General features: G+C 44.4%; 1 protein-coding gene across 1 annotated transcript in view; it reads left to right on the top strand.

Moving 5' to 3' along the window:
• LOC117505889 (nuclear pore complex protein Nup160-like) overlaps positions 1–27,205 on the top strand; it is a 160,270-nt gene that overhangs the window by 21,024 nt on the left and 112,041 nt on the right. Inside the window, 8 exon segments of the mRNA XM_034165424.1 lie at positions 4,910–5,146; positions 12,454–12,551; positions 14,154–14,238; positions 15,527–15,595; positions 15,889–15,972; positions 17,659–17,829; positions 17,974–18,073; positions 19,109–19,274. Coding sequence (XP_034021315.1) covers positions 4,910–5,146; positions 12,454–12,551; positions 14,154–14,238; positions 15,527–15,595; positions 15,889–15,972; positions 17,659–17,829; positions 17,974–18,073; positions 19,109–19,274 — 1,010 coding nt within the window.

Here is a 27,205-nt window from a genome sequence, read left to right as displayed (position 1 = left end):
TCCGATATTTATGATATAGATATATGATGTATGTTCATGTCCTGCTTAATTTTTCTAATCATGTTTTTAGCTTTCTGGTTTGTATCAAATGTGATTCACGTTCCGGACCGATTATCTCGGCAACCAGGCTGATACGGGAAAATACCACACCGGAAATCAGCCCGTCAGAGCGCACGTAGCATCGCAGTGATGTAATAGAATTAATTATTTTAGCAAAACAAACCAGGTTATATCCATCCTTCATAAAATCAGAGCCACGTCCCTGCCACGCGCCACTGCTGAGCTTGAAATGTCAAAAACAAAAAGCTCTGTAATTTCTGATGGTACCTGAACACAGCAGCAGAGATGGTGGTAGCGTGCTTGTGTTCCTGCACCGTGCGTGTGCCTTTCGTCTTTGTGCAAAAATAAAAGTTGAAATATCTCAGGAACTATAGCAACACAAATGAAAATTTTAACAGCACACATCAGCACAAGTGAGACACTAAAAATGTAGACCAGTCTGGTTCATTCTAGAGCAAGCTGGGGGGATACTTGTAATATCTCAGGAACTATAGCAGCACAAAGTAGTAACCACGCAACCTGTTAGGTGTCAGCTTCACTGAGCTTCCTGCTCAGTGTGTGTCTGGAGAATAAAAGCCTCCCCAAGGTGATACTGGGGCATTTGTGTCCCGTTGTGGAGTTTTGACTGAGTTTAAATAGTGTTTGTTCCGTCCACTAATCTACTAAAGGCCTTTTAAGAACATTGTTTGAAGCATTAACAGTCGTTACAGTGTCCACTGCAGTCTGCCACGTGTGACCACAAACTGATAATGACCCTGCAGACGTCATCTTTGCTAAGTTAGCACCATTTTCTGCTAACCATAATTATATAATATGATTTTGGAGGGGACTGTGGTTGATTGACATTTGCCTGTCACAACATAGCTTTCTGATGTCTCTGTAAGAAGCCCTGAAAATCACCTCAGCAGCATAGCCTGGTTAAAAAGCAGTTTTGTTTTTTTTTTTAACAAAGTGTTCCTTAACTTTGAGAAAGTAGAAGAGGATGAAAAAGCCATATGTATCACATTTGTTCCAGTAAACACCCAGCCAGCATCTGTCACACTGCATTCAGATATCCTGAAGCAGGACGTCTGACAGGTGGTATTGTGTGTGTATATATATATATATATATATATATATATATATAATATAACCTCTGGCAAAAATGATGGAATCACCGGCCTCGGAGGATGTTAATTCAGTTGTTTAATTTTGTAGAAAAAAAGCAGATCACAGACATGACACAAAACTAAAGTCATTTCAAATGGCAACTTTCTGGCTTTAAGAAACACTATAAGAAATCAAGAAAAAAAGATTGTGGCAGTCAGTAAGGGTTACTTTTTTAGACCAAGCAGAGGAAAAAAATATGGAATCACTCAATTCTGAGGAAAAAATTATGGAATCACCCTGTAAATTTTCATCCCCAAAACTAACACCTGCATCAAATCAGATCTGCTCGTTAGTCTGCATCTAAAAAGGAGTGAACACACCTTGGAGAGCTGTTGCACCAAGTGGACTGACATGAATCATGGCTCCAACACGAGAGATGTCAATTGAAACAAAGGAGAGGATTATCAAACTCTTAAGAGGGTAAATCATCACGCAACGTTGCAAAAGATGTTGGTTGTTCACAGTCAGCTGTGTCTAAACTCTGGACCAAATACAAACATGGGAAGGTTGTTAAAGGCAAACATACTGGTAGACCAAGGAAGACATCAAAGCGTCAAGACTGAAAACTTAAAGCAGTATGTCTCAAAAATCGAAAATGCACAACAAAACAAATGAACGAATGGGAGGAAACTGGAGTCAACGTCTGTGACCGAACTGTAAGAAACTGCCTAAAGGAAATTCGATTTACATACAGAAAAGCTAAACGAAAGCCATCATTAACACCTAAACAGAAAAAAACAAGTTTACAATGGGCTAAGGAAAAGCAATCGTGGACTGTGGATGACTGGATGAAAGTCATATTTAGTGATGAATCTCGAATCTGCATTGGGCAAGGTGATGATGCTGGAACTTTTGTTTGGTGCCATTCCAATGAGATTTATAAAGATGACTGCCTGAAGAGAACATGTAAATTTCCACAGTCATTGATGATATGGGGCTTCATGTCAGGTAAAGGCACTGGGGAGATGGCTGTCATTACATCATCAATAAATGCACAAGTTTACGTTGATAATTTGGACACTTTTCTTATCCCATCAATTGAAAGGATGTTTGGGGATGATGAAATCATTTTTCAAGATGATAATGCATCTTGCCATAGAGCAAAAACTGTGAAAACATTCCTTGCAAAAAGACGCATAGGGTCAGTGTCATGGCCTGCAAATAGTCCGGATCTTAATCCAATTAACAGGTACAGGTGTCTTTTTATACAGATAAGTTCCAACAGGTGCCATTAATACAGGTAACAGGTGGAGGACAGAAGAGCTTCTTAAAGAAGTTGTTACAGGTCTGTGAGAGCCAGAAATCTTACTTGTTTGTGGGTGACCAAATACTTATTTTCCACCATAATTTACAAATAAATTCTTTAAAAATCCTACAATATGATTTCCTGGATTTTTTTTTTCTCATTTTGTCTCTCATAGTTGAAGTGTACCTATGATGAAAATTACAGACCTCTCATCTTTCTAAGTAGGGGAACTTGCACAATCAGGGACTGACTGAATACTTTTTTTTACCCCACTATATCTGAAGCTTTTGTACAACAATCATTTCCACATAAATTCAGCATTATTTCATCACAAAAGGTGGAGGAAGTGGTAAAAGCGCAGTGGCTACATGTCTGAGTCCGACCCACTGAGTCTGACTCTCTTCACCCAAAGCCATCAAAGGGAATAATGTGATCATTAACCACCAAATGACAAAGTAAAACCTCTTAAATCATTCTAAAGTCAGTTTTAAGTAGAAACAACGCAATAATTGATGAGTCGCTACTGATGCTCTGAAATGATGCATGTGCAGTTGGGTTTGGGGCTGTTTGCTTGGCAACACGGGGACCCGCAGCCTAATGTGCACCTGCTAAATCAGAGACACAGAGGCAGTTTTTGCAGTGCGCGTGCCAGTTTGGATCAAATACATTTGGTGGAATGTATTTCCTCCATTGAGGAAATTATACACCATCTTTGATTTGAAGGTGCGGTAGGTAATTGTAGAAAGAAGAGACCTCAACAAATCTACAACCCCAATTCCAATGAAGCTGGGACGTTGTGTAAAATGTAAATAAAAAAAGAATACAATGATTTTCAAATCCTATTCATCCTATATTCAGTTGAATACACCACAAAGACAAGATATTTAATGTTCAAACTGATAAACTTTATTGTTTTTGTGCAAATATTTGCTCATTTTGAAATGGATGCCTGCAACAGGTTTCAATAAAGCTGGGACAGTGGTATGTTTGTGACGTAACACAGTGGTATGTTTACCACTGTGTTACGTCACCAAGCTGTCCATTAGAGACATATCTCTCTATGGTGATGTAACACAGTGGTATTTTTACCTGTGTTACGTCACCAAGCTGTCCATTAGAGACATATCTCTCTATGCACAGCCACAGCAGTCGACAACAAACTTCCTGTGGTGACTTGGGGGCACTGGGGGTGTCACTGGGGCCCTTCGTGTACGTGTGAACACACACACACGGTCAGCCTTATATATTAGATCACGACCCTCTCACCGGAGCCCTTATTGTTACAGTTCACGTGGTTCTCAGGTCGGGCAGCAGCATCACACTTACTCTGTAGTAGCGGCTGACTACGGTGCACTTTAATTACAATTTGAATGGGCCAGCATGCACCGCGTGCCAGTTAGTGTGTGTGTGTGTTTTTTTTTTGTTTTTTTTTTTTTTTAGTTAAATGTCCCTGCTGTGTCGGAGTGTTGCAGTGATCTAACCTGCTGTCACCTTTTATCATCATTCACTTTTGTCTAATCAAGGTCACAAAGTGCTCTGTGAAAATGAATGACGACAACATACACGCAGTGAAACGCAATTTACTGCACCTTAACTAAAGGGACATGAAATATACGATGAAATGGATAAGTCATCTCTGTTACTCGTGTGTAGATGATGTAAGTCAGCCAGTGTTTCATATTTAGCACTGTTTGAATTCTGACTCTCTGGTGGTGAGATAAACAGACTGAAGTTCCTGGTGGAGGTTCCCCAGACCTGCCTTTGGTGGATATGGACCTTCTGCCTTTAACTCATCACAAACAAAATCACTTTTTCTTTTTCTCTTTACCTCAGTTTCATCTCTGAACATTTAAAATGTAGAGGACTTTTAGTCCCGAGGTGCCTGTTCAGGGGACCAGCAGCATAAACAAGTGGCCCTGTGTGGTTCGGCCCCTGGTAACGATGCTGGACAGTCGGGTTCCTGTTAGATTTTCAAAGTGAGAGCGTTTCCGCTGTGTGACGTCACGGGAGACGGGGTATTACGGTCTTTCCTGGCGTCATGGTGACGGTTGTGCCAGTCTTCTCGTTGTCGTAAATCGGTCATTGCCGTAATGTTTGTCTCGTCCTCTCTGTCTCTCCTCCGTGCGTGTGCACCACATTCTGTTTCAGGATGTCATGTGACTCTTTCTGTCCATCATGTGATTTGTATCTGAGGTAAAAATGGTTTCATTGCAGTTTTACAGAAAAATCCTTTTTCACGTTGCCTGAAAAACCACCTCATGCCAGAATGTTTTTCCAAAATGTCTGTTATTAATTGTGCAGCTTGAGGGTTAATGAAACTCGCCTACAGGCCAGGCCAGGGAGAGGTCACAGCTTTCCTCCTCTATTGGTCCAACCTTTGGGAAAGGTCTGTGTGTGATGTAGTGAGCACGAGGACGGCCCCGTTAACGTGTGATTGGTCCTGTGCTGTCCCAGGAGCAGAGCTGTCTGCTGGAGGCCGACATGCTGGAGTACATGCCGGCGTGTAGAGGGGTGAAGCGCCTGGCGGGTCAGGGCCATCGGCTGAAGGTGGCCTTCTCCTCCTCCACGGGCCTGTGTCTGGCCGTCCACTTGGCGGTGCCGCAGAGGGGCCAGTTCACCGTGCTGCAGTTGGTCGCCACCGACAACAACCGCTACAGCCTTGAACACATCTCCTCGCTGTTCCCCACGCAGGTGAGCAGCAGGCCACAAGAGCTATGGCTCAAAACTGCCTCGGTAGCACAGGTGCAGCTCAAAAAATTAAATATTGTCAAAAAGATCAGACGTTTTTTCAGTTATTTCACAAAATGAAAACTTTGTGTTCTAGACTCATCATTTTGATAGTTTTAAAAACGTATCTCAAAATATTTGTTTTAAATACTCATTTAAAATACTCATTTTGTGCAGTATAAATACTCTGAATCTGGTTGAGGACACACAGACACTAATTTGAGACGTGGAGTGTCTTCAGAGTGGCCGTACTGAATGCCGTGTTTATATGAGACAAATGTCCAGTAGGACTTGTTTATTTGTCGCAATTACATTGACTAACAAAATCATCAGCAAACCTGCTGCCGTATCTTTCGCTGCCTTCCTGTCCTTGACGCACATGCACAGAAGCGGTAATCTGGGTATCACTGGAAAAGCTATGCCCAAACAATATCATGGCTAGCCGGCAACAGAACTAAAACGATGGGGAGCATTTTAACCCAATTCAAGAGAAAGACGTGCAGTGCAAAATCTGCGAGGCAGAAGTTGTCTTTCCACAGCAGCACAACAGCGATACAGGGGCATCTGAGATGGAAACGTGGCTGATTCTGGCGAAGTGAGTCATTTCATTAAGCTAATTGGCTAGTTATCAGCTAACATTAACATCTATAGTGAGCTACTTACTTACAGTTGTATGCGAAGGTTTGGGCCCCCCTGATAATTTCCATGAGTTTCCTTTTTAAGTCATAGGTTTTCTGGATCAAAAATTTCAGTTAAATATGTCATATAGCAGACAAACATACTGATATTTGAGAAGTGAAATGAAGTTTCTAGTATTTACAGAAAGTGTGCAATAATTATTTAAACAAAATTAGGCAGGTACATAAATTTGGGCACCCTTGTCATTTTATTGATTTGAATCCATTTAGCACTAATTATTGGAACACAACATGGGTTCGGTAAGCTCATTGACTCTTGACCTCCTTACCAGGTGAATCCAGTCATGGTAAAGGGTATTTAAGGTGGCCATTTGCAAATGTTTCTCCTCTTTGCATCTCTTCTAATCAGTGGCAACATGGGAGCCTCTAAACAACTCTCAAATGACCTGAAAACAAAGATTGGTCAACATCATGGATTAGGGCAGTGGTGTCCAAACTATTCCAGAAAGGGCGGAGAGGGTGCAGGTTTTCTTTGCAGCCACTGACTCTAGCAGGTGATTTCACTGATGAACTCATCCCACCTGCTCAAAGTGATGTTCATCAGCTCAGGCTAATATGTTATGTGTTTGCTGTAACATTATAACAGCGACGTCATGTTTGAATAGGAAATGTGATGACGCTAATGTTGTATAATGAGACGTAACAGTGCTAAAAATATACGCTCCTCTTCACTGCAAGGACTTTGTTACCAAGTAAAAGCTGAATGAACTCTCATCTTAGTTGTCTGTATTTCTAGTTAGCACCTTAAACACTTCCAGCTTGAAGCTAGTGATAGTGATATAAGAGCAGCTGCATGAAGCTGCAATTTATCTTTGATCTGATTAGTTGCCTAATCGCAAAAATAATCAGTGACTAGTTGATTATCAAAGTGATGGTTTGTGGCAGCCCTACTGAACAATATCCCTTAGACCTGTAGGTGCAACTGGAAAAGGGGAAGGGGGTGTTTTCGTTTATATGAAAGGCTAAACATTGCTATGAGTGAGTGTTTATCCACACCATGCTGCCACACACACCTGCTATCACCGCCACCAGGCTCCTCCTGCTCCTGGACCACCTCCATGGCAGCGGGAGCCTCGGTCTACGCGGCCCGTGGTGTCAACAATGAAGGCAGAGAGTCTCTGTCACGGGTGCAGTTCTTTTCATGTCATCTAGTTGAAGCAAAATAAAAACAAAAGTGGAATCTCAAATGTACCATAACACCAGTGTAAACAGTGACACAACTAAACAAATAGCCAGCTTTCATCGAAACAGCACAGCTAATGTGCACAGAGGAAAATACCCAGCAGGGCAGCGGCAAAGGCGCGCACCCGGCGTTTAGGAAGGTGTACTCACGACAGGCGTCAAAGAATACAAAAAACGGTGAAGCCGTGTCTTGCAGCCTCTGGAGGACGTGTGCAGTGCACGTAGCTCCAACCGAAGGTGGGTTGCAAGGCTACAAGCGAGAGCGGCAATCGCAGTTAATTGCATTCTCAACCTCTAAGAATGCGAGAATGTAGAAAAGAAGCGAGCGCTGGGTGCGTTCTGGTATATAAAGACAGTGACGTCACCCAGGTTGCATTCAATGGCATGACTTTGTTGGTATATATTCTCGACCTCTGTGCTGCGCACATGTAGTTATCCAGGTGCTAGAGCACCGCCCTCTGGCGGGCAGGAGGAATGAAATAGAACAAATTCTTCAGTTTGACAGTGCAGTCCTTGTGCATACGCACACATACAGAGCATATTGACTGATCAGTCAAATCAAAAACATTGATACACATACGCAAAGCAATAAAAATATTCAAATCATCCTCAACTTGACACACAAATCCTCCATGACACCAGAGAATAACACAGAATGCAACAAATAGTAAGTAGTAGCACTTTATAACAATAATGTGTTTATAACCCACAGTGTCATGCTCGTCCCTGATCGGGTTTTTGGTTTAATTGCTTCCCCTTTCTTTGACCCACTTTCTTCTCCTGTGTTATTTATCATGTATTTATTCCCTGTTCTATTTTACTTAGGTTCTCTGTTACTTTGCATTATTTAGCTATTGTCTGGTTCTTTTCTTGTTCTGCCAGCTTGTGTTTTCATTGTTTATCATTCAGTTGTCATCTATTAATTTCTGTTGATCTTCAGTATTGGTATTTTGGCGTCATGGCTTGTTGATTTTGTCATCTGGTTTTCATTTGGTATTCTTCAGTCAGTTGTGTTTTCATTATGTTATCACTTGTTTAGTTTTGCTTTAGCATTCTGCTTCATTCAGCTGGGTCATGCTTCACTTGACCCAGCTATCTTATTGCTATTAGCTAGCCTATTGATTGATTGATTCATGTCTCCTGATCAGTTATCATGTCATGCCTGGTTCTTGGTTATGTTTTTCTGCCCTACGTTTTCATTGTTACTTTTGTTCATAGTTAATCAAATCAAATCAATTTTATTTATATAGCGCCAAATCACAACAGTTGCCCCAAGGCGCTTTATATTGTACGGCAAGGCCATACAATAATTATTGAAAAACCCCAACGGTCAAAACGACCCCCTGTGAGCAAGCACTTGGCGACAGTGGGAAGGAAAAACTCCCTTTTAACAGGAAGAAACCTCCAGCAGAACCAGGCTCAGGGAGGGGCAGTCTTCTGCTGGGACTGGTTGGGGCTGAGGGAGAGAACCATTAAAAAGACATGCTGTGGAAGAGAGCAGAGATCAATCACTAATGATTAAATGCAGAGTGGTGCATACAGAGCAAAAAGAGAAAGAAACACTCAGTGCATCATGGGAACCCCCCAGCAGTCTAAGTCTATAGCAGCATAACTAAGGGATGGTTCAGGGTCACCTGATCCAGCCCTAAGTATAAGCTTTAGCAAAAAGGAAAGTTTTAAGCCTAATCTTAAAAGTAGACAGGGTGTCTGTCTCCCTGATCTGAATTGGGAGCTGGTTCCACAGGAGAGGAGCCTGAAAGCTGAAGGCTCTGCCTCCCATTCTACTCTTACGAACCCTAGGAACTACAAGTAAGCCTGCAGTCTGAGAGCGAAGCACTCTATTGGGGTGATATGGTACTACGAGGTCCCTAAGATAAGATGGGACCTGATTATTCAAAACCTTATAAGTAAGAAGAAGAATTTTAAATTCTATTCTAGAATTAACAGGAAGCCAATGAAGAGAGGCCAATATGGGTGAGAGATGCTCTCTCCTTCTAGTCCCCGTTAGTACTCTAGCTGCAGCATTTTGAATTAACTGAAGGCTTTTCAGGAAACTTTTAGGACAACCAGATAATAATGAATTACAATAGTCCAGCCTAGAGGAAATAAATGCATGAATTAGTTTTTCAGCATCACTCTGAGACAAGACCTTTCTATTTTAGAGATATTGCGCATATGCAAAAAAGCAGTCCTACATATTTGTTTAATATGCACATTGAAGGACATATCCTGATCAAAAATGACTCCACGATTTCTCACAGTATTACTAGAGGTCAGGGTAATGACATCCAGAGTAACGATCTGGTTAGACACCATGTTTCTAAGATTTGTGGGGCCAAGTACAATAACTTCAGTTTTATCTGAGTTTAAAAGCAGGAAATTAGAGGTCATCCATGTCTTTATGTCTGTAAGACAATCCTGCAGTTTAACTAATTGGTGTGTGTCCTCTGGCTTCATGGATAGATAAAGCTGGGTATCATCTGCGTAACAATGAAAATTTAAGCAATGCTGTCTAATAATACTGCCTAAGGGAAGCATGTATAAAGTGAATAAAATTGGTCCTAGCACAGAACCTTGTGGAACTCCATAATTAACCTTAGTCTGTGAAGAAGATTCCCCATTTACATGAACAAATTGTAATCCATTAGATAAATATGATTCAAACCACTGCAGCGCAGTGCCTTTAATACCTATGGCATGCTCTAATCTCTGTAATAAAATTTTATGGTCAAGAGTATCAAAAGCAGCACTGAGGTCTAACAGGACGAGCACAGAGATGAGTCCACTGTCTGAGGCCATAAGAAGATCATTTGTAACCTTCACTAATGCTGTTTCTGTACTATGATGAATTCTAAAACCTGACTGAAACTCTTCAAATAGACCATTCCTCTGCAGATGATCAGTTAGCTGTTTTACAACTACCCTTTCAAGAATTTTTGAGAGAAAAGGAAGGTTGGAGATTGGCCTATAATTAGCTAAGATAGCTGGGTCAAGTGATGGCTTTTTAAGTAATGGTTTAATTACTGCCGCCTTAAAAGCCTGTGGTACATAGCCAACTAACAAAGATAGATTGATCATATTTAAGATCGAAGCATTAAATAATGGTAGGGCTTCCTTGAGCAGCCTGGTAGGAATGGGATCTAATAGACATGTTGATGGTTTGGAGGAAGTAACTAATGAAAATAACTCAGACAGAACAATCAGAGAGAAAGAGTCTAACCAAATACCAGCATCACTGAAAGCAGCCAAAGATAACGATACGTCTTTGGGATGGTTATGAGTCATTTTTTTCTCTAATAGTTACAATTTTATTAGCAAAGAAAGTCATGAAGTCATTACTAGTTAAAGTTAAAGGAATACTCGGCTCAATAGAGCTCTGACTCTGTCAGCCTGGCTCCAGTGCTGAAAAGAAACCTGGGGTTGTTCTTATTTTCTTCAATTAGTGATGAGTAGTAAGATGTCCTAGCTTTATGGAGGGCTTTTTTTTTATAGAGCAACAGACTCTTTTTCCAGGCTAAGTGAAGATCTTCTAAATTAGTGAGATGCCATTTCCTCTCCAACGTACGGGTTATCTGCTTTAAGCTGCGAGTTTGAGTTATACCACGGAGTCAGGCGCTTCTGATTTAAGGCTCTCTTTTTCAGAGGAGCTACAGCATCCAAAGTTGTGCTCAATGAGGATGTAAAACTATTGACGAGATAATCTATCTCACTCACAGAGTTTAGTTAGCTACTCTGCCCTGTGTTTGTATATGGCATTGGAGAGCATAACAAAGAAGGAATCATATCCTTAAACCTAGTTACAGCGCTTTCCGAAAGACTTCTACTGTAATGAAAATCAGACAGAAGGGGGTTTTCAGGGAATACTATTAAGTCTTCAATTTCCATACCATAAGTCAGAACAAGATCTAAAGTATGGTTAAAGTGGTGGGTGGACTCATTTACATTTTGAGCAAAGCCAATAGAGTCTAATAATAGATTAAATGCAGTGTTGAGGCTGTCATTCTCAGCATCTGTGTGGATGTTAAAATCGCCCACTATAATTATCTTATCTGAGCTAAGCACTAAGTCAGACAAAAGGTCTGAAAAATCACAAAGAAACTCACAGTAACGACCAGGTGGACGATAGATAATAACAAATAAAACTGGTTTTTGAGACTTCCAATTTGGATGGACAAGACTAAGAGTCACGTTTTCAAATGAATTAATGCTCTGTCTGGGTTTTTGATTAATTAATAAGCTGGAGTTGAAGATTGTTGCTAATCCTCCCCCTCGGCCCGTGCTACAAGCGTTCTGACAGTTAGTGTGACTCGGGGGTGTTGACTCATTTAAGCTAACATATTCATCCTGCTGTAACAGGATGAATATGTTAGCTTCGTTTTTGCCTCACCCTGCTTGTGCGTCTGCTCCGTTTTCTGACAACCTGTGCACCGAACCTCTGCCCGAAATAAACACAACGACTTATACCTCAAAGCCTGGTTTGGGAGTTTGTGTTGTGGGTCCACCCGCTCCTGGTGTCGGGCAGCCGCCTGTCATGACACACAGTCTGAGCGTATGTACCTGGCTCCGCCCACCGAGCCTGCAAACCTGCTCAGACATGACTCGCTTCTCTTGTAACATCCACATAATTTGTGAATGGACACTTCTTTGTTAAACAGAACTTTACACTGATGCACTAAACAAATATAAACATATGCTCACAGAACAGTCCGTGTTAACATCATGTTTTGTATAAACCTTGTAATTAGTGGCCAAAGCAAAACATCAACATTCCACACGCAAATGAGCTGTGTGAGAACATCTCCGGGGTTTTACTTTCAGTTTCAATGCTGCACCTGCCCCACTGCTCATGAATAAAGGTGATTGGATGGGGGGGTGTCCTGGGCCTCTGTAGCCTATCGCAGGGCCACAATTGGGTCATTCTTTTGACGGACAAGCCACTGAGCCTATTCTGTGTTTGCAGGCTGCAGCTGAGCTCTGTGGGCTGGTGCATGTCTCTCTCCCTGGGCCGGGAGACTTATTATGGCAAGGTGCAGCAAAAAAAAATACCGGGCAGCCATCGGCCCACTGGGAAACATCCTGGTACACTCGATGGCCGATCCACCTCTGCTTCTAACCCTTCGCCAGGTTAAAGGCCCTGGATATGGTAGTACAGTCTGCCTACCACAGGCTGGCGCTGTGTCATCTGTCATGTTTTCTTGTCCCTGCATGAAGTTTCAGTACATTTGTAGAAATTTTTCCGTTAATTTTTTGCATTTTTCTGGAGTGTGGAACTGCAAGCACAGTAGCAGTTGCAGGCGTTATTCCTCCCTGTGTCTTCTCTGAGTGTGACTCAAAAGTTAAATGGATAACTTTGATTTATTTGTAGTAAAGTGTTGGTCTGTTTCTCTCCAGGAGACCCTGGTGGATTTCGAGCTGACTTCCACCGATATCTGGGGTCTGTGGCTTGACGACTCAAACACCACCACAGTGAAATACATCAACTTTGAACAGTAAGTTGGATCACTGTAGAAACTAACACCATGCCTTCAAAATGAGCAGCGTGCATGCTGGTGCACGTACAGACACACAGACTGTGGTAGCGTGGAGACCAGACAGACGGAGGTACACATGTACATGTTCAACTCTGTCATTGTCAAGAAACTGGTTGTGCAGTTCACATCTTACCTCACTGACCGTCGGTTTAGGGGATGTCCATAGCCCATGAGGGGTTCCTTCCTCGACAGTCACAGGTTCACCCCAAAAACATTTAAAAACTGGGTCCAGGTGGGAAGAACCAGCAGTTCCCCTTCAAACACAGAAAGCACAAACATGCTCACACCTCTGCTAAACTTGGCCCGACGACATCCTTTGCCAGTTTGCTGTGGGATGCACACGCCACTGATACATTTTCTCAAGTATAAGTCACTCCTAACCCTGCACTGAACACATCAGTGGTCTCCTGCTGGTTATACTACAGGAAAATGTGCAAAAATAGAATTTTACTTATTTTTATCATTAAAATTAATCTTAAATTAAGCAGTAAAATTCATTAAATCACTAAAACTCAGGTTGTTGTGATTTTGCTAAAGAAGAGACCAGCATGTGTAACATTAGCTGGATTTCACACGTTGGGGTTGGGGGAGTGGAGCCCTGTGGCCTGGGTTGGGTGTAACGTAGGGTAGACTTCACATGTTGGGGTTGGTGGAGTGGAGCCCTGTGGCCTGGGTTGGGTGTAACGTCGTGTGGACTTCACACGTTGGGGTTGGGGGAGTTGAGCCCTGTGGCCTGGGTTGGGTGTAACCTCGTGTGGACTTCACACGTTGGGGTTGGGGGAGTGGAGCCCTGTGGCCTGGGTTGGGTGTAACATTGTGTGGACTTCACACGTTGGGGTTGGGGGATTGGAGCCCTGTGGCCTGCGTTGGGTGTAACGTCGTGTGGACTTCACACATTGGGGTTGGTGGAGTGGAGCCCTGTGGCCTGGGTTGGGTGTAACGTCGTGTGGATTTCACACGTTGGGGTTGGGGGAGTGGAGCCCTGTGGCCTGCGTTGGGTGTAACGTAGGGTGGACTTCACACGTTGGGGTTGGGGGAGTGGAGCCCTGTGGCCTGCGTTGGGTGTAACGTAGGGTGGACTTCACACGTTGGGGTTGGGGGAGTGGAGCCCTGTAGCCTGAGTTGCGTGTGACTTAGGGTGGACTTTGCATGTTTGGGTTGGGGGGTTGGAGCTTTGTGGCCTGGGTTGGGTGTAACGTAGGGTGGACGTCACACGTTGGGGTTGGGGGGTTGGAGCTTTGTGGCCTGCGTCGGATGTAACGTAGGGTGGACTTCACACGTTGGGGTTGGGGATTGGAGCCCTGTGGCCTGGGTTGGGTGTAACGTCGGGTGGACTTCACACGTTGGGGTTGGGGGAGTGGAGCCCTGTGGCCTGGGTGGGGTGTAACGTAGGATGGACTTCACACGTTGGGGTTGGGGGAGTGGAGCCCTGTAGCATGAGTTGCGTGTGACTTAGGGTGGACTTTGCATGTTTGGGTTGGGGGGTTGGAGCTTTGTGGCCTGGGTTGGGTGTGTTGGAGGTTTGTCCTTTGTCGGACAGTAAGAGTCTGTGTTTTCCAGTAATACTGCAGGTCAGTGGAATCAGGTGTTTGTTCAGCCACCCCCAGAGGAAGAAGTCAACGTGGGAGTGGACCAGGACCCCAGGGTAAGAACTCTCTCTGTGTGGTTTTGTTTTTAAAAAGAGGTTTTATTAATTTATGTAAAGTGTCAGACCGTCACGACAGGTGGCTGTGAGATGGAAAAACATGCTCCTTCGTGTTGTGTGTTGGTGATGATGGAGGTGGAGGGAGTTGAACATGTCGATCCAAAATCTGACTGCTTTTCATGTCTGGTGACTGTGTAAAAGCACAGCATGAGTCAAACCCTTCGGTGTTTTGGCTGCAGCACGCTGCTTTTCATTTGTTTGTAGCACAAATGGTGTTCTCTACTGGGGACGTGTTTTTTTTGTCTGAGATGTCATTCAGGCTCAGGTTACTCGGTCCTGTTTTAGTCCTTCTGTATCAAACTCTGTGTTTTAGACCGAGATATGTGGGCATTTCTATGTGACTTGCGCTATAGTTTTTGGTCACTTTTCAAGTTTTTTCTTTTTTTTTTTGTGTACCTCCCATTCTTGCATTCACGTGCCAGTTCACGCAAGGTGTGAAAAGAAAAACAAAAAGTATGATCACTCTTTAATTAGTCTTTTAATTACTTCTAATTGCATTGTGATTCACGTTATACCAAAAGTCCTTTGTTTCCTGAAAAAAAATGTTATTTCATATCTGAGTCCTCCCTGTCCTCTGTGCCCTCCCTGACGGACACTCTGAAACCTCCCGGTCCTCTGTGCCCGCCCTGACGGACAGTCTGAGACCTCCCGGTCCTCTGTCCCCGCCCTGACGGACACTCTGAGTCCTTCCGGTCCTCTGTGCCCGCCCTGACGGACACTTTTGAGTCCTCCCCGTCCTCTGTGCCCGCCCTGACGGACACTCTGAAACCTCCCCGTCCTCGGGGCCCGCCCTGACGGACACTCTTGAGTCCTCCCCGTCCTCTGTGCCCGCCCTGACGGACACTCTGAAACCTCCCCATCCTCTGTGCCCGCCCTGGCGGACACTCTTGAGTCCTCCCCGTCCTCTGTGCCCGCCCTGACGGACACTCTTGAGTCCTCCCGGTCCTCTGTGCCCGTCCTGACGGACACTCTTGAGTCCTCCCGGTCCTCTGTGCCCGCCCTGACGGACACTCTTGAGTCCTCCCCGTCCTCTGTGCCCGCCCTGACGGACGCTCTTGAGTCCTCCCCGTCCTCTGTGCCCGCCCTGACGGCCAGCCTGAGACCGCCTGGATTGCTGGCTTTTGTTTGTTTTTCCATCAGTAGGTCTCCATAGAATGTCTTCAGTGAGGGTCCTGAACATGTGCTGATGAGCTTTTGTGTGATGTCTGATGTGAGTTGTGTTTGACAGGAGACGTACCTGGAAGCGCTGTTTTCTCCGCTGCGCTTCACTGCCTCGGCCATCGTTAAAGCCCTGCAGGTTTGTTGCTCTGGACTCCTTCTGCTGTTTTAACACAATTGGACGCCTGAAAGCTGTGGACTTCCAGAATGTCCATTCTGACTGAGAGAGGCTGGACATTATGTGATATGAATACATGAGCTAATGTGATGGATTTTTTTCCATAAATGTAAAAAAATAAATCACTAAAAACAGAACTCTGAGAAACAAACTCATTCAATGCCACTGATGCTGAAGATATGAAAAATATTTGAACTTTAAGATGAGATTCAAGAAAATCAAGTCTGTTGATCGACGTGTTTTGTGGTTTTCAGATTTACCGGAGGGGCTCGGAGAGGATCGCTGACCTGTCTTGGGAAACTCTGAAAAGGGAGGTGACCCTTGCTGTCGAGAGTGAGGTAACTCGGATCATATTTTTAAAAGCAAACGGCAAAGATGTCTGTGTGGTTGTTTTTAAAGGTCCTGCACACCAGATGTTAGACCAGTGGTGTCTCTCGGCCCTTTCTGGAATACTTTGGACACCACTGTGTTAGATCAACACCAGCATCTTGGAGCCAAAACCTTGGCTTCTGTGGCCACGACTCCTCAGCACTCCCTCTTCCACATCCAGGAGAGGTTCAGGCCAGTTGGGCCGACTTGAAGGGTTCTCCTTCTGGAAGAGGCCACAACTTTGAGTCTAGTGTGACCCTTTTTCAATTTCATTCAATTCATGTCATTTATTTAAAAGGGACCGTGCAATTAAAACATAAATGTTACCCTTTGATGTATTTCACCAGAGTTAGCCTTAGGCTAACTTGTATCTGCAAGTCTGTTCTCGGTCTGAGGTTTATTTTACTGCAGAATGTAGTTTCTTGGATTTGAAGTATTTCCGGAAGATCACTGCTGTTTGCCCTCTGAAATGCCCAGTGCTCAATGGGCAGTCACTCCATGTGTTTATAAGTGTACGGGAACGTGTCCCATGGAGAGATTCGGATGCAGGAGACTAGTGGGACTCAGTTCCAGGCCTCAGTCAGGCCCATTTTAGACCACAAGCGCATGCTGCTTCATGCTGTTGTAGGCAAATGCCATATCTACTCAAAAGTACAATCAACTCTAAGACGAACAGCAGTGTTCTGTAGCTAAGGCCACATTTGTGTCTGTAATCAGTCACACTTCTCACCTCCTGTTTCTCTCGACTCACCTGCACCTGTATCACAATAAAAAAAAAAAAAAAATCTGTAAGGCTTCAGCACATTTGATATGAAAAACCCATTTTGACTTAACCAACTAAGATATTTTGGCAGAAAGGCAAAATCTGTAGGTTCATTTCATATGACCTTCATCGTGTTCCCTTTCAGTTGTGGGGTTTGTGTGTTTACTGTCCTACTTTCAGTGATAAAAAATATAACTGGTCACTGCGATGGTTTGGACGAAGAAAATGGTTCTATTGGAACTAATGCTCGCTAGTTCACACACTCTGTTAGAACAGCTGACCCCCCCCCCCCCCCCCCCCCCCCCAATCATCACTACTGACACTAAAACACATTTTATTTTTTTAATGGTCAGAATTCTCAGCACAAATCTCCCCTCCTGAGCCATGCAGCTCAGACAAAGCAAAACCACATACTGCACACATGACAGAGACATGGCTGCCGAAGAAGACTCTGCAGATACTGGATTGGTGTGTCTTCAGTCCAGACCCATCCCCGATAGAGACTGTGTGGAGAGTTTTGAAACAAAAAGTGCAACGACATCCCCGTACTGTTGGACGCCTTAAGACATGTTTGCAATAACATTGGCACAAAATAACATCTGAAATACTTCATCGCTCGGTGTCCTCAACATCAAAACATCTCAATGTTGTGAGAAGGAGTGACAGCAAGACAACGTGGTAAATGCTTTAGTGTCCTGTTTGTGGGACAAAATAGAAGCCTCACTTTACATAAACCTCTCAGGACTTGTATGAGGAAGGTGGCCTGACCTCAGTAGATTATGTTTTACTGTGTGTTCCAGTCTTTGTGACCAGAATGAAGAAACACAACATTACTGTGCGTTTGCGACCCAGCAGCTGGTCCTAACATGAGGTTCTTGTGTCTGTCCTCCAGCTGCAGAGCAGCGTCCGCAGGTTTGAGTTCTGTCAAGAAGAATACAGACAGCTGCAGATGGAGTTCTGGTCCAAGTTCTACGCCTGCTGCTTGCAATACCAGGAGGCTCTGTCCATGCCTCTGGGCCTGACCGTGAGCCCGCACACAGCCATGGTCTGCCTGCTGAAGAAGGTAAAGACTCATTCACAATAAAACCTTAAAAAAATTACTTGGAAAATTCAACATTTAATCATGAAAATTAGTAAATTAGAGGAGCTTTTTTTTTTTAAATGAATTCAAATCATTTGGGATCCTTTGGCTCTTTGTGGTTTCCAGGGTTTTGTGTCTTTCCTTCTCCCTTGTTTTGCTGTGGATCATTTGTACCTGTCCTGTGACGAGTACCTTTTCTCGGAGGAGGAGACGCCAATCGCTGACGGTAACGTCTTCTTTCAGCTCTTGACGACAGAACACCAGAAAATTTGAAGAAAGGGGGTTGAGCTTAGAACCTGTACCAGGGCTGTGAAAACTCCAAAGATCCGCAGGATTCCGCGGATTTCATCATGGGGAGGGGGGGTGGGGTGTTAGTGATGTACTCTTTAATTGTGATCATCACTGAGTTTTTAAAATGCTTGTCGCGAAGTGTTCTCTTTTTTTACGGCATTGTGTAAGTTTTATAAGTCCATGGACACTGATCTGTGTGTTACAGATACAAATCAGTTTCCTCGGATCTGCGGAGTTTCGCGGAGGAAATGCCACTCAAAGCGTAGCTGTTGTGACGGTTGTCGTAAAGCAGGACTGGTTGGTTGCTGCAGCGACGCTGTGTGGCTCCTGTGCGAAGCTTAAGCTAAACTTAGCATGTGGACATCACAAACTTTTAGAGCTCTCAAGTTTTTAAAAGAAGATTTGTGCAGCATGTCTGTGTCATGGAGCGACGTCGCACAGAGAGATGATGGAGAGAAAGACGGTTTGAAAAAGTCTTATAAGGACAAGAATCTGTGGAATCGTCGCTGGCTTCATCAATACACCTGAAAGATAAAAGAAACGGGAAAAGTGAACTGTGCCCTCTCAGGAAACACGGTAAGAACTTTTCTCTCCCTGGAAAATAAACATTCTGCTGTTCAAACAGGATTTTAGACAAGATTATTGACTTTTTTCACTAATCTAGACTTTCTTTCATTGTTAAAAAGACACTGTGGCTTTGAATGGATTTAGGCTGCATGAATTTACACAAGAATATAAGTGACTTTTTACTATGTTATGTTATTGATATTTTACCCTGATTTTTAAAATATTCTACAAGCTTTAGCTGTGGTTTTTGAAATACTTTAACAGTCTTTTCAGTCTTCATGAATTTCATGTAGTTTAATTGTTCTGAGTTAATGCATAATTTGGTTTACAGTTAAAAGGACATTCAGAGCTGTGCTGAGAGCTGCTGTGGACTTTGTACTGTTCTTGTGTCTGTCCCGGTTAGACCCTGAAGTGGGCCGAGATATTCTGCAGCTGGTCCAGTGTGTGCATCTGGTGAGCGATGCCGTGTCTCCAGAGATGACGTATGAGATTGAGAAGGCTCTGGAACATCTACAGTCACCTGAAAGAGCTGCTGAGCTCGTCCTGGAAAGCTTGCTATCCAACGACAAGTTAGTATGATGCCCAAAATAAAGAACTAACCCCATCATGCACTGGAGTTTCAACACCTGCCAGCTGTTTGCTCAACCAGACGCCAGAGATCCCAAGGACAGTTACGGTGCCCTGACACTTGCACGACTTTGATCCGCGCACTTGCACGCACACTTTTGCGATGATCCCACCCGCTGTGTTCCCTGGTGGACTCCGTGCTTTGTTCCACTGGCTACCATGTGTTGTGTGCTGGACGCTGCATATATAAAATAATTATTTTGTAGTGGATTAATCATTTTCTGTCCAAGTTGGCTGTTGAAATTGGCTCTAATCGCTTCCAGAATCAGAGGAGCGCTGTAGCTCCTGCTTTGCTCGCACGCGCACTGAACGAGCTGGAGAAAGCACTTTGAGCCGTTTAAGATGGTAATTATGTCATGTTTATATTGTATACAATTGCATGTTCTTTCCTTCTTGTGTGCAGCTGTAAAAGTATGTTTGATAGATTTGACATCTCGTTATAATCGTTCAGACGAGCTGAGCTGTGATGCGGTGCACTGACACAGTCACTCACACTCACAGGATGTGTGACTTGTTTGCATAATGTTCACTTGAAGTTCACGTAATTAATGGATGATGGAGATTTTGAACATTTCAAAATTTTCTTTGTGCATTCACCCGAAGCTGTGCACAGTTTTACAAGTTTGTGAGCTTGAGATGAGTTTACACTTGTGTATGGCAGAGTGTGTGCAAGTGAGCAGATCAAAGTCATGCAAGTGTCGGTGGTCTAAAGTCTGTGGATGATCACTTTCTGCATTACTCAAAAATAACTCGCATGTTAATTTGATGGACCTGCATAAGTTATGATCAGAACCAAGACTTGCAGGACACGAGATCAATGCATGAATGAGTCCGTCCCTCCAGCTCACTAACACAATATCAGAATCAGTTTTATTGCCAAGTAAGTTTGCACATACAAGGAATTTGATCTGGTGTTATTGGTGCATAAACAGTAAAATATAAACACTTCTGTAAGACGTAAGAGAGTCAAATAGACTAAACTATATTCACTGTTAAATAAATAAAACTTAATGGAATGGGACTGTGCAAAAACAGGTGATTGGAGTACAGGTGTATAGTACCTTTCGGCTCAGGGATGACCAATCTGTGCTTCATGGTAGTGGGGAGCAGAGTAAGTGGGGGTCTTTGGCATAATTCCATCCAGCTGCAGATGGAAAGAAGCTGCTTTGTGTCTTAAAGTTTTAGTCCTGATGGACCTCAGCAATCTGCCAGGGTGACAAAAGGTTTGTGTCCTGGGTGAGCTTCAGGAGCTCTACAGACTGGTGACTGGAGGTACAGCTGTTGACGTACAGGGAGAAGAGTAGAGAACAAAGAATGCAGCCTTGGGGGGATCCGGTGCTGATGGACCATGTGTTGGAGATGTGCCCTCCCAGTTCCGCGTACTGCCTTATGTTGGGCAGGAAGTCAGTGATCCACCTGCAGGTGGAGTCAGGCACACCAAGGTGAGAGAGCTCGTCCTGTAGCAGGGCCGGGATGATTGTGTTGAAAGCAGAGCTGAAGTCCACAAACAGAATCCAGGTGTAGGTTCCTGGGGAATCCATATGCTGCAGGATGAAGTGGAGGGCCATGTTGACAGTGTCATCTGCAGACCTGTAGGCGAACTGCAGGGGATCAGGTTAGGATCAAAGATGGCCTTGAGGTGTGTGAGGACAAGGTGCTTGAAGGTCTTCATCACCACAGAGGTCAGGGCGATGGATCTGTAGTCATTAATTCCTGTAGTTCTTTGTGATTTGGGGACGGGGATGATGATGGAAGTCTTGAAGCATGCCACCACCTGGCATGTCTCCAGTGACGTGTTGAAGATGTCTGAACAGAATCGGAATCAGAATCGCCTTTATTGTCATTGTAATTTGCATTGCAATGAGATTTGAGTGCAACTCCAAAAGGTGCTTTTCTGAGGTGCAAGTAATTGTTAGCCAAATACAAGATAATAAAATTTAACAATAAATTATTCAGAGTATATGTACAACTAAATAAAATAAAATGTGGACCAAGTAAAATGTAAAATGAGAATTATATACAACTGTGGAATCATGTTGCATGGGAATATTGCACATGGTTTACAGATATTACACAAGAAACTTGCAGGTGCAGATTAGAGTGATTTGTTCTTATTCAGAGCAGTGATCGCTCTGGGGAGAAAGCTGTCCCTGAGTCTGTTTGTCCTAGTTTTGATTGACCTATACAGTCGGCTGGAGGGTCGTAGGTCAAACAGGTGGTTGCTGGGGTGGGATGTGTCTTTGCTGATGCTGGCAGCTCTGCTGAGGTAGTGAGAGCTGGCAGTGTCCTCCAGGCTGGGCAGAGAGCAACCAGTGATCCCCTGGGCCGTTTTGATCACCCTCTGCAGCGCTCTCCTGTCTGCTGCTGAGCACCCCCCGTACCACACTGTGATGCAGTACGTGGTCTGTCCAAAAAGTATCCGACCTTTTTATTTTTTTCAAAAACTATATGGATTTGAATCATGTGTGCTTGCATCAGACAAGCTTGAACCTTCGTGCGCATGCGTGAGTTTTTTCACGCCTGTCGGTTGCGTCATTCACCTGTGGGCAGGCTTTGAGTGAGCACTGGTCCACCCCTCCCGTCGGATTTTTATTGTCAGTGAAATGGCTGAGCGACTGCCGCTTTGCTCCATGAAATTTTTTTCAGAAACTGTTAGAGACAGCCAGTTGGAAACCATTCGAAAGATTCAGATGGATTTCGGTGAAGATTCTGTCTGCGTCACACGGATTATGGACTGTTAAAACCTTTTTAAAGATGGCCCACAGCGGCGGAGGGTGCACAGTGCACCGAGCGGCCATCGACAGGCTGGAACAACCAGATCATTTCTAAACTGAACGCTGTGTTGATCCGGGACATCGTGTGACTACCACAGAAATGGCAAGAGAGCTGGACATAGCACTTTTGCGGCACATTCCACTGTTACAGGAGATTTTGTAATGAAAGACATGCGGGGGATTTCGCGCGTCGGCACGGAGCAGCTCATGGCGAGCAACAAAAAAAAAAAAAACACCTCCGTGTTGGAAACCATTCGGAAGATTCAGACGGCTTTCGATGTCTTTTCAGTCGAGTGAGTATCCGAGAAATTGTGTAACAGCTGGACATGCCCCAACATGTCCTGTGAGACTTCCAACACGGAGGTGTTTTTTTTTGTTGCGCGCCATGAGCAGCTCCGTGCCGACGCGCGAAATCCTCCGCACGTCTTTCATTACAAAATCTCCTATAACAGTGGAATGTGCTGCAGAAGTGCTATGTCCAGCTCTCTTGCCATTTGTGTGGTACTCACACGATGTCCCGGATCAACACAGCGTTCAGTTTGGAAATTATCTGGTCGATCCAGCCTGTCGATGGCCGCTCCGTGCACCGCGCACCCTCTGCCGCTGTGGGCCATCTTTAAAAAGGTTTTAACAGTCCTTAATCCGTGTGACACTGACAGAATCTTAACCGAAATCCATCTGAATCTTTCGAATGGTTTCCAACTGCCTGTCTCTAACAGTTTCTGAAAAAAAATTTCATGGAGCAAAGCGACAGTCTCTCAGCCATTTCACTGATAATAAAAATCCGACGGGAGGGGTGGACCAGTGCTCACTCAAAGCCTGCCCACAGGCGAATGACGCAACTGACAGGCATGAAAAAACTCACGCATGCGCATGAAGGTTCAAGCTTGTCTGATGTAATCACACGTGATTCAAATCCATATAGGTTTTGAAAAAAATAAAAAGGTCTGTTACTTTATGGACAGACCTTGTATGTCAGGATGCTCTCGATGGTGGCTCTGTAGAACAACACCAGCAGCTTCTCCTCCAGATTGTTTCTCCTGAGCACCCTCAGGAAGTGGAGTCGCTGCTGGGCTTTCTGCACCACTACTGTGGTGTTGGCAGTCCAGGAGAGGCTGTCAGAGAGCTGCACTCTCAGGAACCTGATGGAGCTGACCCTTTCCACACAGTCCCCATGGATGTAGAGCGGGGCTGGGTCAGCCCTGTTCTTCCTGAAGTCCAGGATTATTTCTTTTGTTTTTGTGGTGTTCAGCGGCAGGTTGTTAGCTGAACACCACAAAAACATCATCTCTGTAATCGGACTCATCCCCCCGGGATGAGCCCAATCACGGTGTTATCATCTGCAAACTTTATGATGGTGTTTGTGGGATGGGTCGGCGAGCAGTCGTGCGTGTAAAGGGTGAACAGGAGGGGGCTCAGTACACAGCCTTGAGGGGAACCGGTGCTGAGTGTTATGGTGGAGGAAAGGTGGGGGCCACGTTTCACGGACTGTGGGCGGTTTGTGAGGAAGTCCTTGATCCACTGGCAGATGAGGGTGGAGATGCCTAGATGTGTCAGTTTCTGGACCAGGATCTCCGGGATGATGTGGTTGAAGGCTGAGCTGAAGTCCAGGAAGAGCATCCTCACACAGCTCCGCTGGTGCTCCAGGTGGCTCAGTGCGGTGTGGAGAGCTGTGTTGATGGAGAAGAATGTGAAGAATATGCGCAAAAAAGTAACAAAAACAAGCACCAAATTGGAGAGCTAAAAGCCGCTGCACCCGTGCGCGCCGCCATCTTACTACACTGGAGACAGTTCGTCTGCACAGTTCTTTAGCATGGATGGGGAGACAGGAGTCAGGTCCGGCTACTTTGTCTGGGTCCTGTCTCTTGAAGAGCTTGTTGACATCCCTCTCATGAATGGAGAAAGACGTGGGGGGCCCTTGCTGTTATGTGGGTGAGCAAATCCCAGTTGGAGTGGGGAGGAGGTGCTAATGGGTTGGAGCTGATGGTTGTCATGGGGGATGGTGGTAAGACTGACCCATTGTCTTTCAAATCTGCAGTAGCAAGAAGAAGAAGCAACCTAGTGCAGAGATGATGCAGCTCGACGCCACAACAGCGCGAGGAGCACAAAGGACGAAGAAATCGGACGCCAAAAATTAAAAATGTTAAATTTTTTTGTGTCCTCTGCTCGACGCAGAAATTAAGTGCTTTCGGCGCAAGTCACAGCAAGGCAACGGTACTCAACGTGACTGGAAGCCACACACTCACAATACGTTACCCGATGCCAATTTATGATTCCTGCTGTGTTCCATTGTTCCTGAAGTATAAATCACGCAAGATTGTTTTTATACCGTGTACACAATGCAGTAAAACTACACTCAAAAAGTGCACAGAAAAAAAAATGCTTTTGCAGCCTGACTGCTGCTGCAGCTACTTGCTCTTAAATTCTCTCAAAACTATGTTTAAATAAAGTCCATAAAAGTCCTGCTCACAGACTGATTGCCAGAGACAGGACATGTCCATATCCAGTAAAAAAAAAGTCCAGACATCTCCAGTCCACTCAGGAACGATTCGTGTGCGCACATGTGAAAAATTAAAAGAAAAAAGAAATGGCTGGGCGCAGTCCTCACTCCTCTCAAACGCTCTCATCACTGTGTTAAATAAAAGGACAAAAAAGGACATAAGTCCTGCTCACAGACTGATTGCCAGAGACAGGACATGTCCACATCAAGTATAACTCCAGACATCTCCACATTTACTCAGATGGTTCGTTCGCAGGAAGAAAGATAAACTATAACAAAACTCAGAGCGCAGACCTGCAGCTCAGCACAAGAACAAATATAAACTAGAAGAGAAGTCAGAGTGCACAGTCTGTCTGCAGCCAAACTGTGCACTCTGATTCCTCTGTGCAGAGAACCTGCGTTCTCACCTCCGCTCTGCCCCCTGCTGCGTGCACCTGACGCACACCTCGTGCAGACATTCCTGTGTTGTTATGATGCCACAGGAAGCAACTTGAAGCAGCCCCGGTGTGAAAGGGGCTTAAATGAGGGTCCTTGGCAAAGTGGGGGACCTTTGGTTTGTAGTTGATCTGTCTGATGCTTTTCCAGACAGAAATGGAGTTATTGGCTGAGAATTGATGCTGAAGTTTTTCAGCGTACAGCCATTTTTCTTCCCTGACTGCCTTCCCAAACCTCTACTTTGACTCTTTAATCCTGATCTTGTCCCCACTCCTGAAAGCCGCCTCCTTCTGCAGCCTCATCTGTCTGACTTTAGGCCTGAACCAGGGTTGTTATACTTCACTGTGGTTTGTGATGGAATGCAGTAGTCCTCACAGAAGCTGATATATGAAGTCACAGCATCTGTGTACTCATCCAGACTGTTGGTGGCAGTCCAGTCTGTTTTTTTTTTTCTAAACATGCTTGCAGATCCTCCACAGCCTCACTGCTCCACAGTCTAGATGTCCTCACTATAGGTTTGCAGAGCTTTAGTTTCTGCCTGTAAGTAGGAATCGGGTGGACCATGGCACGGTCAGACTTGCCCAGTGCGGCATGGGGGATGGCGTGATAAGCATTGTTCATAGCTGTATAGCACCATTCTGTCCTGTCTGGTTGGACATTTAATAAGGTGTCGGTGTTTGGAAAGTCCGTGGGAGAGGTTACCTTTGTTAAGAACAATAACTGAAGCGTCCAGGGTAGTCAACTTAACATACAGTATCTTGTCGGTGAGTGTGATTTGTGCCTCCTGCGTGTTGGCCTGCGGTGGAATGTAAACACCGACCAGAATGAATGAGGAGAACTCACGGGATGAGTAGCGTGGTTTGCAGTTTAAAAAAATATTCCACATCAGCAGAGCAGTGCTGTTGAATCACTGGAAGCCTGCCAGCTGCAGCTCACAGTCTGGTATTGGTCCACATCTCTGTGAAGCACAAAACTGCAGATGTAGCGAAGGTTCTGCTTTTCCCCACCAGTAGCTGGTGTTCGACCATTTTATTTTGCAGAGAGTGCACATTGGAGAGGAATATTCCTGATAGCAGTGTACAGTGGCCACGTCGGTGAAAGAGATCCGTGAACTGTTGGATATCACAAGAGTAACACACAAAAACAAAGGAATGTGCACCAAAACACTGAGGCGGCTGTACATGGTGCCATGTTGAGTCTTTCTTTGTCTCCAAATGAACAGATTAGATTAAAATCTGAGCAAACGTAATACACTAAATTAATCCAGAACATTGCTGAACGTTGCCACCTGCTGGATGGTTGTTGGATGATTGAAATTAGAAGTAGATTTCCACATAAAACTGTCCTAAATCAGAATAATAATCTCTTACTTTCTGATTGCTTGATGTTCTATTGTGGGTGTGCACGTGACGTAATGAAACTCGGAAACCAGCAGTGCGTTGGAAGGCTGGATGGTAAACAAAGCAACAGCAGCTGTGTTCGCTTGTCCGTAAACTGCCGTCAGCTCTCACAAGGTAGACAACGGGACAATCCACATGTGAGAACAGGAATCAAACCATTTGACTCAAACAGAATAACATGTCATGAGTCAAACAGCTTCGGGCTATTTTCAGTCTGTTGAAGCTCCAGGCGGTGGTTTAAAGGACCTGTCACATTTTTTAACGTCCCTGTTAGCACCTTATCAAAGTATTCATAATTGTAAGTCTCTGCATTTCTTGGCGTGTGAAGTACACATCAGCAAAACAGAAAGATCCCGATAGCCGACAGCAAAACGAAGGCTGTTATGTCCGATAACAAAGCTTCTCAGCTTTTATTTGAACATGGTGACTCGGATCTACAGACAGGAGATGACACTCTTCACCCTGACACTCTGAGCTTTTTCAGAGTCTGTCGGATTTTGGTACCTAAAGTGGTGACGCGCTGTTTGTGTCATAGGATGCTGGTTTACTTCTGCTGTGAACATGATGGGCGTGGACTGTCTCCATTACGCTGTTTTTTCAGACTGCCTGGACATACATACATACATACATATTTATATATACGTGTGTGTGTGTGTGTGTGTATATATATTATATATACACACACACACATACATATATGTGTGTATATATATGTATATATGTGTGTATATATATGTATATATGTGTATGTGTGTGTATATATG

The sequence above is a fragment of the Thalassophryne amazonica genome, unplaced genomic scaffold, assembly GCF_902500255.1.
Source record: "Thalassophryne amazonica unplaced genomic scaffold, fThaAma1.1, whole genome shotgun sequence".
NCBI lineage: Eukaryota > Metazoa > Chordata > Actinopteri > Batrachoidiformes > Batrachoididae > Thalassophryne > Thalassophryne amazonica.
This window is presented reverse-complemented; position numbering and strand designations above follow the sequence as displayed.